The sequence below is a fragment of the Borostomias antarcticus genome, assembly GCF_949987555.1.
Source record: "Borostomias antarcticus genome assembly, chromosome: 22".
In the NCBI taxonomy this organism is placed as follows: domain Eukaryota; kingdom Metazoa; phylum Chordata; class Actinopteri; order Stomiiformes; family Stomiidae; genus Borostomias; species Borostomias antarcticus.
This window is the reverse complement of record NC_140255.1, coordinates 15,918,618-15,933,570: the sequence shown is the minus strand read 5'-3', so window position 1 is coordinate 15,933,570 and position 14,953 is coordinate 15,918,618. Positions and strand designations below refer to the sequence as shown.

Genomic DNA, 14,953 nt, shown 5'->3' with positions numbered 1-14,953 from the left:
TAGTAGAAGAATATAGAAAAATCTGAAACTTTAATTTCGGAAGAAAAAACACCATTTTGACTGTAGTGTCTCCCATTAATTTATTAAGATCCCATTATCTGTTACAAATGATAACAGCTACTCTTCCTGGGGTCCACAAAAAAAAAAAATACAACCACGCAACAAAAATACATAGCAAGGTAAGATAAGAGTTGGTTCCTCTACCTCTGTAATGCACTAAGATCCCCAACTAAGTTTCCATTCTAATATTGTTCTCTTCCTCCTGTACTCCCTCTCTTGTAGAGATTGGAAGAGTGCGCAAGGACATGTATAATGATGTGAATGGGGGCGTCAGCGAAGGCCGGGACTCCGAGGAGCTGCCTGATGCCATTGGTCCGGTGGCACAGCTGCAGGAGAAGCTCTATGTGCCGGTGAAAGAATACCCTGACGTTAGTGGACCAACCTTTGCTCTGCCGCATTCTGTTAAGTTGTCATGTTGGTATTTTCACTGCACGGTTCAAAAGGGAACCACAGTGATGAGACGGAGTGCTGCTGCTGGTGCTCACATTCACATGATAAAATAGCTGTTGCCACAAACAGACACACACACACTCTCGAGTGGAACAGATTAGGTCAGGGTTATATATAGAGTAGTCCCTCTCGCCAGTGTGTCTGTGTTGAGGGTGTCTTTAAGAATGAGGAGAATGCATTCTCCCTCACAACAGGAGGAGGTTAAGAAAACAACAACAGTTAAGAGTTGTGGTTGAGATAGTTGGAGTTGAGTGTGGGAGGGCTGAGATAGTTGGAGTTGAGTGTGGGGGTGAGAGAGATGTTTAGTTGGAGTTGAGTGTGGGGGTGTTGAGAGAGAGATTTAGTTGGAGTTGAGTGTGGGGGTGACAGTGATATTTAGTTGGACTTGGGTGTGGGGGTGAGAGATATTTGAGTTGAGTGTGGGGGTGAGAGAGATCATTAGTTGGAGTTGAGTATGGGGGAGACAAGAGATATTTAGTTGGAGTTGAGTGTGGGAGATCTGAGAGAGAGAGACAGAGAGACAGAGAAGTAGACAGAGTGACATGAAAAGGGGAGAGAGATCGAGAGATCAACATGGAGACAGAGACAGAAGCAGACAGAGATCTAGGGTTAGACAGAGACAGAGACCTGGAGTGAGGTAGACAGAGAGACAGGGTTAGGGTTAGACAGAGACAGAGACCTGGAGTGAGGTAGACAGAGAGACAGGGTTAGGGTTAGACAGAGACAGAGATCTGGAGTGAGGTAGACAGAGAGACAGGGTTAAGGTTAGACAGAGACAGAGACCTGGAGTGAGGTAGACAGAGAGACAGTGGGGGAGAGAGAGAGACAGAGGCAGCTGTCTAGTTAATCTCCCAGCTTCAATGACAGATAAGGTTAAGAGAGCGTTTGCTGTCCTGCCATACCACCAGCCAATACATAATGAGCTATTCCTGTCTTGCACGCACACACACACACACCTACACACATACGCACACACACATGCACACACACATGCACACACATTTTACTAAATGTTCTTTTCCATTCTGAAACACTGTTTGTTACTGTGTGTCTGGTGTTGACTGCGTGTGTGTGTTGGTAGTTTAACTTTGTTGTAAGAATGCTGAGTTGATTCCATGCATGTACAGGGCTTTTCACACACTGCACCTGGGGCTAAACACATTCTTCGAATCTTCGTAGCCCCAGACTAAGGGAGCTGTTAGGCCCAGGCTAAGAAAGCTTTCACAATGGCACCATCCTGGCACATTCCAAAGTGGGCTAACACCGACTTCAGCCTAGGGCTTGCTGGCCCTAAATTTGCAGGGTTATCTCCTGAACATTGACTTAACACACTAAAAGCTTCCTGTGTGAAACTGGGATAAAGTAAACAACGGACTTTGCGTCACGTTTTTGTTGTTCAATCACTCAACAGATCATTACAGTAGGCGCTAGGCTTCTAACTGAAATCGTAACTACACTATTCCTTGCAAAATCATAGCTAACTAAAACAACAATAATATGTCAGTAAAGATTTAAAAAGATCAAACTGGTCGCGGGTGGAAACTGTAATGTTTCTGAGTGGTCGAAAAAGTCAGTTGACAATAGGGAGATGGTGACATTTTAATGTTGCTGCTTGCTCTTAAAGTCGCACAGAAAGGGAAGTTGGAGAACATCTTGCTTCCGTACTTTGACGTATTTCCGCCTGAAATGGGCTGCAAGGGATATTCAACACTTGAGGCTGCAGAGTAGTTGACGTTTTGATTGGCAGGGTGGATGTCGTGAGATTGTTGGCCTAAAATCTAAGGTACCTGGTGTCGTAATGGTACGTGACCTACCGTTTTCCAGGAAGTAAGAAATTATATACTTTGATATAAGATTACAACAAAAGTAGAATTTTTTAATTTTTTTGGCATACATCGTTGAATAGGTGAACACATGACCAATTATGTGAACCAAAATGGGACAGAATGCTTTTTTCATTTCTGTGCGACTTTAACGTCTAGAACGTAAACATTAGTCGCGTGTTCTAACAGACATTAACTTGGGGCTGGTAGAACTGCAGTGTGAATCGTATAGCCCTGGGTCAATCTGCGTGTGTGTGTGTGTGTCTGTGTGTGTGTAGTTTAACTTCGTAGGGAGGATCCTGGGTCCAAGGGGGCTGACAGCCAAGCAGCTGGAGGCGGAGACAGGCTGCAAGATCATGGTCCGAGGAAAAGGCTCCATGAGGGACAAGAAGAAGGTACACACACACATACACACACACACACTCGCGCGCGCACACACACACATACACACACACACACACACACACACACACACAGTAAGATGTGTTGCGTTGATTTGAGGGGTGTTTTCTGTTCCCCTGATGTTTGGAGTCAGCCAGAGGCGGCAGCCAAACGGGAGGTGGAGCAAGTCCAGCATTCTTTCCTCTTTCTAGAACATTCTCAACCCACACTCCAGAGTCAGGGGAGACACACAGGGAGAGACGGGGAGAGCTAGATGTGAGAGAGACAGGAAGAGAGGGAGAGGTAGATGTGAGAGAGACAGGAAAAGAGAGAGGTAGATGTGAGAGAAACAGGAAAAGAGAGAGAGGTAGATGTGAGAGAGACAGGAAGAGAGGGAGAGGTAGATGTGAGAGAGACAGGAAGAGAGGGAGAGGTAGATGTGAGAGAGACAGGAAGAGAGGGAGAGGTAGATGTGAGAGAGACAGGAAGAGAGAGGTAGATGTGAGAGAGACAAGAAGAGAGGAAGAGGTAGATGTGAGAAAGAGGAAGACAGGGAGGTAAAAAGATGAGAGGACTGGAGTGAGAGAAAACAATCACAGAGAGTTGAAATTATGTCAAACTCAACGATAAACTACAAGATTGCTTCAACGGTTATGGACTATTTGGACACAAATACATACGTGTGTGTGTGTGTGTGTGTGTGTGTGTGTGTGCGCGTGCATGTTTGTGTGTGTGCGTGCATGCGTGTGTGTGTGCGCGCGTGTGTGTGTGCCCCAGGAGGAGTTGAACAGAGGGAAACCAAACTGGGAGCATCTTAGTGAGGACCTCCATGTGTTGATCACGGTGGAGGACACACACAACCGCGCCCAGATCAAACTACAGCGAGCCACAGCAGAGGTCAAGAAATTGCTCATCCCAGCTGTGAGTACCTTGACGTTCCCTACACAAACAGAAGTGTGTGTGTGAGTGCATGCGCGTATGTGTGTGTGTATGTGTGCGTGTGTGTGTATTGAGGTGTGAGAGAGAGAAAGACTGGTTAGGGTAATTGGGGAACATGTATAAAGGAGTCACCATGGTAACCCATGGTTGTTTGAAAGGCTGTGGGAATGAATGGAGAGTCTGTTCACTCTATCTCCTCACTATTACTCCATCTCCTCACTATCACTCCACCACTCTATCTCTTCACTCTATCTCCTCACTATTACTCCATCTCCTCACTATCACTCCACCACTCTATCTCTTCACTCTATCTCCTCACTATCAGTCTATCACTCTTTCTCTTCATCTATCTCTCTGTTCAGTCTTGTCCTCTCACACCAGTCCCTCATACTGGCTGTAGTGTTCTTCTCTATCTCTTACGACATTTCTCACATTCTCTCACCCTCCTACTCCCCCCTACATGGAGACCAGCATGCACACACACGCACGCACACATGCACGCACACACCCACACACACACACACACACAGCATGTTCCTATGCACCCCATCCTACGCACTTCCCCCCGAGCCGTCAGGCCACGTCTCCTACTCCTCTCGTCGAGGCTCCTCTGATGTTCCCACAGATGATCTGTTTACTCTTCTGCGTTACCGCGGTACGGCCCGGAAACAGCTGCACCACCACTCCTCACGTCCAGAGGGAGTAGAGCATGTTCAGTTTCATCCAGTCGTTCATGCATCCATGCAGGCTTCTCGGTGCAGTGAACACAAGACTGACAACCAGGCGTGGGACTGGTAGTAGGCCCGAACTGTTAACACATAGACTTCAGAAAATGTCACCGCTCCTGAGTGAAATTAAATCAAAACTATTTTGACAATTATTTTGACCTGTAGGCCTATAGTCTATAGGCAAATAATTGTTTCTTGGCAGAATTCTACACACCGTAATGTCTTGGTGGTCTGTAATTATTCCCAAACAAGTGTTGTGTTTTTGTGTGGCCAAGCAAGACATGAGAGATGTGATATGCTAATGTGGGATATTGACTACATTAGCACTACTAGCACCTCCTCCAAAACAAATTGCATTTGCCTTCGCCCTGCAGTATTGAGTAACCTACCACATTCTGTGTCTATTTTCATATGTCGCAATTGGTCTTGAGTTCTGACTTCCCGTTTGCTGTATCATCATACAGACAGCGCTCTCAGAATGACATCACCCTTCTCTGCTGCATATCTCTCTCAGTCCCATTGTAGACGCCATTTTACAAATTAATAACGTTTCAGTTGTCTCTAAAATCCTTCATGTGTACAAAGCTTGTCATTGTGAAAGGCTGTTGACATGTTGACCACCAATGATACTGACAGTTGCTGAGATGGACAGTGGAGGTGACAGGTCTGTGGAGATATTGAGCGGGCCGCATGTGTAAAGTGATAGTAGCGGTTAGTTTAACCTACCTGACCTCGCGCTGTAGTTTTAAATCATACAAGCTGTTCACTAGACTGTAACCCAAGACTGAAGCCAAGTCCACTTGATGGACGCCGCCGTGTGTGTTTGTTTTTAGTGTGTGTATGGAGGGTTGGGGTCAGATTCCATTATAAATGGAATGTGTGTGTGTGTGTATGTGTGTGTGCGCAGGCCGAGGGAGAGGACAGTCTGAAGAAGATGCAGCTGATGGAGCTGGCCATTCTCAACGGAACCTACAGAGATGCCAACATCAAGACACGTAAGGATGACGTCATCAAAACGCTCATAAGAAAGGAGGTTATTATTCAGTGCTGGAGGTAGTATGCCTCAAAAAGTAGCTCATTACAAAACGCTTATATAAAAGTATTTTTGAATTTAATTAAACAAAAAAAACAACTTCAAAAATAGTAATCACAGAAAGCTTATAATAATAACTATAAATATAATAATATAATAACTGTGGATAGCAGCCATGCAGATCGCAGCGATACAAAATCTAGTCTTGCATGATGTGACCCAAACCTGAGGTAAACAGGGCTGCTGTTGACCAGTGCAATACACGCTGATCTCCTCCCATTGTGTTACATCATGTCTCCTGACATAGGGCTGCACAATTAATCGTGAATTAATCGAAATCACGATTATGACCTCCGTGATTAACTAATCGCAAAAGGCCGCAATTCATGTGATTAATAATTTTGCTTTGAATTGAGTGTGCTAGGACTACACGGAGGAATCACAGGCGCTTATGCTGTCTGACCAATCACATGCGTTCCCGCTGAGTGCGCTGTGCGCAGCAATTTCACTGAGAAGACCGATAGCAGTAGGTCAAGACAAGTGTCATAAGAGTACCCGCAGCCGTGAGTAGTGAAAAAATGAGCGAAAACAAGGTCAGTGAGTTAGTAGCAAGAAAGGGATCAACGTCCGTGATTTGGGAGCATTTTGGTTATTATATATTAATATTATATATTAAATATTAATCGCAATTATTAAGCGCAATTACAATTTTTAAGCAAATAATCACAATTATTATCTTTTGTCATAATCGTGCAGCCCTATCCTGACATACGGGGACCTGCCCTCATCTGACACTTCAAGGGCTGTGTTCTGAATCGCATACTTTTTACTACCAGTATGTACAACAGCTGCCCCTAGAAAGTACTACTTTGCACGCAGTACACATCTAATTTGGACATACTACCTTGTCATAACATTGCACTTTGACTACATCCGTCGCAGTCCATAAGGCAACATTCGTCCACAGCTGGGATTAATCATAACGTACACTACACCTACCTGTGTACTAGCACGTGATGTCATTTCTGCTGCGCATAGGATTGTAGGTCAGAATAGCCAGAAAAGTCTGCTGGCTTGTATACTGCAAAATATGACCGGATGTAGTAGGACATGCTGGTATTTTTGCCATACTGCATGTGGCATACTATATATTGGGACATACTACATCCTTTTTTGGCATACGATATAGTATGGAAGTATGTGATTCGGAACGCAGCCCAAATGACCTGGTGTGCCCTGGACAGACCCCTGAACCCCCCCACACCCCCCACCCATGTTGGCCTTTGACCTATGACCCTCCTTGTAAAAGACGACCTGTTTTCTTCTGTCTCCCAGAAGCTACCATGGGCTTCACTCTGGCGTCCTCCCAGGCACCGCGCATGATCACAGGCCCCTCCCCTGTCCTGCCCCCTGCCCTGCGAAACCACGCCCACCTCACCTCGCCCACGCTCATGCCTCTGATTCGTCAGATCCAGAGCTCAGCCCTCATGCCGGGAGTCAATCCCCACGCAGCGCTGATGCAGCAAGCGCAGGAATCAGGATTCATCTACGCTCCCTACGAGTATCCCTACACACTCGCACCTTCCATACTGGAGTACCCCATGGACTCTGCGGGAGTACTAGGTAAGCGCGCGCGCACACACACACACACACACACACACGCGCACACACTTGCATAAACATTAGTGGCGTAAAGGCGCTCTGTCCCTTACCCTCTTTCTCCCTGTGTTGCAGGTATGGCTTTCCCAACCAAAGGCTGAGGGGGTTACACCTCCTCTACACAGGGCCTGGCCCTCACACTAGACATCACCTCCTCCTACACACAGCCCTCACACTAGACATCACCTCCTCCTACACACGGCCCTCACACTAGACATCACCTCCTCCTACACACGGCCCTCACACTAGACATCACCTCCTCCTACACACGGCCCTCCTCCTCCTACACACGGCCCTCACACTAGACATCACCTCCTCCTACACACGGCCCTCACACTAGACATCACCTCCTCCTACACACGGCCCTCACACTAGACATCACCTCCTCCTACACACGGCCCTCACACTAGACATCACCTCCTCCTACACACGGCCCTCACACTAGACATCACCTCCTCCTACACACGGCCCTCACACTAGACATCACCTCCTCCTACACACGGCCCTCACACTATAATAAGACATCACCTCCTCCTACACACAGTCTGGCTGTGTATAAGACATCACCTCGTCCTACACACAGCCTTCACATTTTATAAGATATCAGAAAGTCTTTATAAAACATCTTCTCACTGAACCCTAGAACGGTCAGGGTTTGGATTCTAAATGAGCTCTGTCATGAAATAATGAGTTAGAATTTTGTCTTAGAAATTGACCATTTGAATTTGATGTTGATATTAATTCTCTCTTTGTGTGAAGCACTGTTTTTAAGTGCATTATATTGCTGATGAAGCTCTGGGTTTATGTGTGTGTGATGTAACTGTTGCTGTTGTTGGTAACCTGTGGTGTGTTCTGTTTTGGTGACATCATGGCGCTGTGAGCAGGTGCGATGACCGCTAAGGTACGACGCCACGACATGAGACTCCACCCTTACCAAAGGGTAGTGACCACAGACAGAGGTCAGTTAGCTCACCAGCCATGTGTGTGCGTGTGCGTGTGCGTGTGTGTGTGTGTGTGTGTGTGTGGACCATTTTCAGTTTACGTTTGTGTCGTGCGGGAAAAAAGGGTATATATGATATGAGAGACAAATATGTTAATGAGGTCAGACACTGGAAAGTAAGTAACTAGTAAAACGTTAAAGTCGGGGAGAGGACACTAGAGGCATGGGACCGCCCTTCCCAGCGCGATCCAGGGTCCAGGCTCTGTTAGACAGAAAGGAGAGGGTGCTGGGTCGACCCCCACACTGAGAACAGATCATTCCATTCATGTAGCTAAACTCTGTGTGACTCTACATTTGGAGTCTGGGGTTTGTCTGTTAATTACAACTCAACTTAAGAAACGAGCTCTTTTTTTTGTTAAAACTTACATTTCTCATGAATTTGATTCCAGCAATGTATTTCTTTTATTTATTTGTGTTTGTTTTGTTATTGTACATAATGGGTCAGAGGCATACTGGAAACACAAAGAGGCCTCTTTTATGAGAATGACTACATGTATATGTACTGTATAGTATGATCCTATAGTATGCCTTACGACCGGACTAAAAGACCATGTGTGTGATCCATACTTAAACCTGTACTATAACCTCTGGTGTAAATTATTCCATGTGGTCTTATCAATCCAGAACCTTGGTTGGTGTGAGGCTTTGCGTTTACATAGACGGACTATATCATTATCGTGTCATTTTTGCAGCCTCTTCCGTTACAGAAAGTAATACTGGAATACCAAATGTAGAGTTTTATTTTTTTCTTTTACATTTCTGGATATAATGTTCAGTTATGAGCAAGAAGTATAATAGATTCTCATTCCATTGTGTTTTCTTAGAAGATATTAGAAGGTATATTGGAGACAGAAAGTATTAACAATAGACAACATTGTTTTTATTTGGGAAACAGACTTCCTAAGATTCATCTGTATCCAAAATGAAGTATTGATAGGAGCTGCATATTTTGAGTGAGAGAGCAGAAGGTATTGTTCCTGCTGTAATGTTACGAGACCTCAGAGTCCTCGTTGTTAGAGAAAAAAGAACAGGAAGGCAATAAAGTTTGAGAAAACAAATTCTTGAAATTAAAATGCCTGCAGTGTAAGTTATTGTAGTTAGAATACACCTCTGTTGATAATTTCTTAATTCCTTTTTAAAATCACATTCTTATCATCCCACTGCTGTCTGTGAGCGATGGACTCCTAGCTTCTGTAGCCGGTTGGATGCAGCTTTAGCGTTTAGCAGTGGGAGAACCAGAGCCAGACCATGTTGCTCTATGCCCAGACATCCAGACTGTTACTGCTACAGATTAAAACTCCATTGTGTTTTATTGTGCCTCTAGTAGACATAAGGGTGTTGATCCCACAGTTGAAACATGCCCTCCCTTTCTGCATGGTTCACTGTCTGTGCCAGGTGCCGTCTAGCAGTAGGGGCATCTCCTAAAACCTTAATAATAATAATAATAATAATAATAACTCCTTCATTAGCGCTACATACACATTTATAACTGCCCTATGATCAATGGCTGGTGCTGTATCTCAAACTACTGTGTTTTCACTGCAGATGAGATACCTAATGTCGACCTTGACTGATAATGTTGAGCCTCTCCGCTTCTGTGAGGACAGCAGGTCGGCCATGTTGTCATCTTACGCCACTAGCTGACACTAATCTCTCTTCTATCTTTTTTCCTTTGTGTCCTCTTTTTGTTTATCCTTTTCCTGTGTCTGTCCCCCTGTCCGTCTGTTCTCTAACTCTCTAGCCGGCACAGCAACTAACCCATGAACCCTGACCTTGACCTTTCTGTGCACTGATGACCCGCCCATTTGGCTCTGGCTCTTGGCCACGCCCCCCGCCCCAGTCCCACCAACCAGAGATCAGCACTACTACGGGACCTCTCTGACTCTGCCTAACCAGCCAACCAGAGGACGAGCAATTCTGGGAATCGCCTTACAGGACCCACCCATGGCCACGCCCCCCTTACAGGGCGTCCCTGCTCGACCCAGAGTCAAAGTAGACAAGGTCACGCTACACCCCTGCTGTGACCAGGGGGACGCACCTCAAACCACTGCCCTGGGTCCAAGTGATGCATTAATGAACCATAACATGATCATGATGATAACAATATTGATACAGTGTGAACTCATCCTGCCCACTCACCCTCCATGTACACTAGGAAGAGTAACTGGACCATATAGCCATGCTTTCCTATCTACACAACATGCACACACAACATGCACACACACACACACACACACACACACACACACACACACACACACACACACACACAAACTCAGGAGGGATCACACTCATATCAGTAAGTGGGCAGAGGAAGTTTTGTTTCTCTGCCATCATGTCATTTGTATAAATCTGATGAACTAAAAATGCCTTTATTTATTAACAATAATAATGGACAGATGTTACAAACCAGAACCAGAAATAATAAACGCTGGCTTTGTTTAAACTCTGACTTTGTATTCCTAGTGGAATACAAAGTCCCTAATGCCATTATTACAGATGGATCAGGTCTAGCCCGTCTCCAGAGTGTTCAGTGTGGCGTTGGAGATAGATTCACCTGAACCTGCGCAGGGGTATTAAAGTGCCATCTAGGTTCTCTCCATGCATGCCGCAGTGTCTGTGGGGATCTTCCACCAGTACGGCAGGGCCACCACACCCAGTGTTATTTTGAGTTTTACCGTGTCTCTTTGTTCTTGAGGAGGGGGGATTGGTGTGTGCTTATGTGTGCATGTGTGTATCTGCTTTTATGAGAACCCATCAAATTGATTGCATTTTGTTAGTCATCTGTTACATTTGTACATGGGAGATCAATTCTCTGGTTGCTCCTACAGTAGTTCACACAAACCAGTGCCTTCAATAGAACACATGGATAATTCATCTGTAGCACCTTTATAATGTATTTTTATATATATTTTATACATGGAAAATAACATTAAATGACATTTTCAGATAAGAACAGTATGCCTTATTATGGATAGTTGAATTTTGCTGGCCATGTTATCTCTCATATCAACCGTCGTGCCAACCATTCTGATGCATGTGACATTTAAAATTCCTGATATACTGGAAGTTCTCTTCTATGCATTAACTTGCCTTTCAGATCAATCTCAGTGTTGCATTCACACTGTGCCTTCTGTATGTACGTTTGACTATTAACAGTGTAATATTACATTAATTGACTCTCCAGTCTTGTTTTACTAACGGGCTTTTGCTATCCGGTTATCATTAACCACTTTACTGATATCTCTCTGCCTTGGATTCAAACAGTTTTGTGTCTGAAAATAGAAATGTGTGTTTAAACTTTATAACTTTTTAAAGATTCTTCTGAGTAAGAATAATTCTTTGTACCGGAAAGCAAGAGCACACTATTAAACTATTAAAACTAACAGAATTTGTTGCTTTTTCTCTGTAGCGTAATTCTACCACTGAGCTCCTTTCCTACTAATATTAGAATACTGTAGATATGGCAGAAACGCTCTAGAACTGTAGAAACACTAGAACTAGATACAGAACCCAATCTAGATCTGTATACAGAAACACTTCTAGAACTGTAGATACAGAAACACGAACTGTAGAGCCACTCTAGAACTGTAGATACAGAAACACTCTAGAACTGTAGAAATACTAGAAATGTAGATACAGAAATACTCTAGAACTGTAGATACAGAAACACTAGAACTGTAGAAACACTAGGACTGTAGATACAGAACCACTCTAGAACTGTAGATACAGAAACACTAGAACTGTAGAAACACTCTAGAACTGTAGATACAGAAACACTCTAGAACTGTAGATACAGAAACACTAGAACTGTAGATACAGAAACACTCTAGAACTGTAGATACAGAAACACTAGAACTGTAGAAACACTAGGACTGTAGATACAGAACCACTCTAGAACTGTAGAAACAGAAACACTAGAACTGTAGATATAGAAACACTAGAACTGTAGATACAGAACCACTCTAGAACTGTAGATACAGAACCACTCTAGAACTATAGATACAGAAACACTAGAACTGTAGAAACACTCTAGAACTGTAGATACAGAACCACTCTAGAACTATAGATACAGAAACACTAGAACTGTAGAAACACTCTAGAACTGTAGATACAGAACCACTCTAGGACTAGATACAGAAACCTACAACAGGCACTCAATCAAGACATGCATCAAATAACTTGGTACAAGTCATAATAGAGGAAAGTTGAATGCAACTATAACCATTTTCCTCTCCCTTCACGCCTCTTTCTTTTATTCTCTTCTCTCTTCCTCTCTCTGTGTTGGCAGTCAAAACAACACCTCTCCCCAATATGGAGGAGTTTAGGTCAGAAGGGCTGGAGGGAGAATCTAAAGGAAATCGATTGTGCAACCTACCCTCAAACATCTGCTCAGAGAGTATTGCGCTGGAACACTGCCCAGTGTTTCCCTGCCATTGGACGCTGTGCCTGAAAACGTCCGAAAATGGCCTCTCATCACGGAAAATATCAGTCTAGGCACAGGACAGTGAAGGCCTACCATGGCTGCGTATCAACAGGACAGTGAAGGCCTACCATGGCTGCGTATCAACAGGACAGTGAAGGCCTACCATGGCTGCGTATCAACAGTAGCTGTGATTTTATGCTTATTTCCATATTCTGGGTGTCTGTCCTGGATGTACTGTTGGCTAGCCTCAAGGCTACTGCCTGGCCAAAACACCAAGTGCTTCTCCTAACATAAGCATAGCAGGTCTGTCTCTCAAATTCCACTTTTAAAAACATACATGTGTCGTCTTTTAACTCCTTGCATAAAAACCACACAGATAATCTTGCAATTCTGCTTACTTTTTCAGTTGAGGAAGTTGACAAATACACTCTTTTTTTAGACCGTCCAGTCCAGAACCACAGCATTTGGGAACATTCAGCATGTATTAAGTAGCCTACAACATACAGTAGCTAAAAGGAAAACAGAATACACATATGGCTTTCCCTTTGTGGCTGGGTGATTCACTACCGGCCCCACTCGATCACCTTTCTCCCTGGCCTCCCTGCCCCATCTGGGCAGTCTGAATTGAAACTGAATCCCAGGCTTGGCCTGAGGCCTATAAGCTTTCTGGCCAACACCCCCCCGGTGGAGGAAAAAGAGATCCATCTGGCAACCCAGCGGACCAGCATAAGAGGATAGGACAGACAGGACGAGAGCTGGGAGAGAAAATATGATAAACAGGATCAGTTCTTTATTAATTTCTGTCCCTCTAATTCCACCATACTGTCTCTGACAACTAAGGCACCCTGAACTTATCCAAACATCCAGCTACATGTGAGACTCACACTTATGTGTTTGAATTCATTTATGTAGAATATTGAGAAGTGTGTGTTTGTCCTGTTTTGATTGTAGCTTTAGTGAGGTTTCAGGGTCTGTTTTTTCACCAGTCAGCCTCTTTAAAGCATGTGATAATTCACTTACTGTAGCCGTCTCCTCCACTAAAGCCCACATCACACTCCCACACTCACAGCTGAAACAGTAAGCACAAGGTGTGTGTGTGTGTGTGTGTGTGTGTGTGTGTGTGTGTGTGTGTGTGTGTGTGTGTGTGTGTGTGTGTGTGTGTGTGCGTAACCAAGTTGAATTGGCTCGAAATAGCCAATGGTGAAGACTGAAGGAGATGGTGTTGACTGTTCGTAAAGGGAGCTGAGATGACCTGGGATGGAGGGTCAAAGCAATACGGACGACCGACAAAGTAACATCTCTCACAGTGATGCCGATCCAGACAGAGCTGACCGGCTGGGGTGGCTGTGGTGTGTGGATTTAGTTTGGACAGTGTGTGTGTAACTGGGTTGAATTGCTTAAACTCCCTTGTGCTAACTTTCCGGTGTCGTAACTAGCTCCATAAGTGGTAGTTAACGGTCATGTGTGTTTATATGTCAGTAGTAAGTAAGTAGCCTAGTGGCCCATAGGGCAGGAGCCTATCTACTGATTCCTTAGCATATGGCAGCTTGATGTACAAATACACCTCCTGGACAAGACGCTAGCATGTGGCAGGGACTAACCCCCAATCCAACCCTTGATGTTGAGTACCAAGCGGGGCACTCATTAGGGGCATCGGGTACCATTTTTATAGTCTTAGGTATGACTTGACCAGGGATCGAACCCCCAACCTCCCAAACTCAGGGCGGACACTCTAACCACAAGGCCTCTGAGCTGGTCGTATAATGCATCTATGATGTTATATTCATAAATAAATAGTTTCCCAAGTTTCATTGTAATTTTAATCTTGTAGTCAATTGTATCTGGTGATTCCTTGTGATGGGCTGCGTTGACATTGAAACGGGATACATTTTGGTTCCCAATTATAGAAGGGGTATTATACAGTAGACACTGTCAAACTCCTTTGTAGCAATATGACTGAGACATATCGTGTTCTTTGATTTCTCAAGTGCCTTCAACACCATACAGCCCTTACCTCTGGGATCCGAGCGGACAAAGCAGGTGGACGACACCCTGGTGACCTGGATTACAGACTACTTGACAGGCCACAATATCTGTAGCCTTGTGAGACCATCCTGATCACAAACTCACTGCAGACTGTCATCATACACTGTGTTCCAAAGTGATATTAAATTACACTTCACAACACCACATGCAGTGTAAAGAGACGAGGTCCAGAGAAGCAGACTACCCCCGCCCTGTCCCGCCACTCCCTGCTCAAAAACAAACAAAACAAGGTTAATGACATCATGGGTAACTGACCAGTTGGTTCAAGGGAATTGCAGTGCAAATAATAAGACAGATGAAAAACATGGGCAACAGTGGCAATGAGGTTTCTAATAGTATTCTAGACTAGGCAGAACAGCAGCTAGCAGTGTGAGTTATTCAAAATGGTCTTTTAAAAGGTCCAGATTA

The 14,953-nt window shown here is 44.5% G+C and overlaps 1 protein-coding gene across 2 annotated transcripts in view; it reads left to right on the top strand.

The window, feature by feature from the left end:
- Positions 1-11,433, top strand: part of qki2 (QKI, KH domain containing, RNA binding 2) — a 14,694-nt gene extending 3,261 nt beyond the window's left edge. The window contains exons 2-8 of one of the 2 annotated variants that reach the window (XM_084456322.1): positions 283-428; positions 2,612-2,728; positions 3,492-3,635; positions 5,289-5,376; positions 6,750-7,037; positions 7,958-8,032; positions 9,815-11,433. In XM_084456322.1, the coding sequence (XP_084312448.1) occupies positions 283-428; positions 2,612-2,728; positions 3,492-3,635; positions 5,289-5,376; positions 6,750-7,037; positions 7,958-8,032; positions 9,815-9,837 (881 nt within the window). In that variant the 3' untranslated portion in view covers positions 9,838-11,433. The other variant, XM_084456323.1, reaches the window with a different exon arrangement.
- Positions 11,434-14,953: the final 3,520 nt, after the last annotated feature.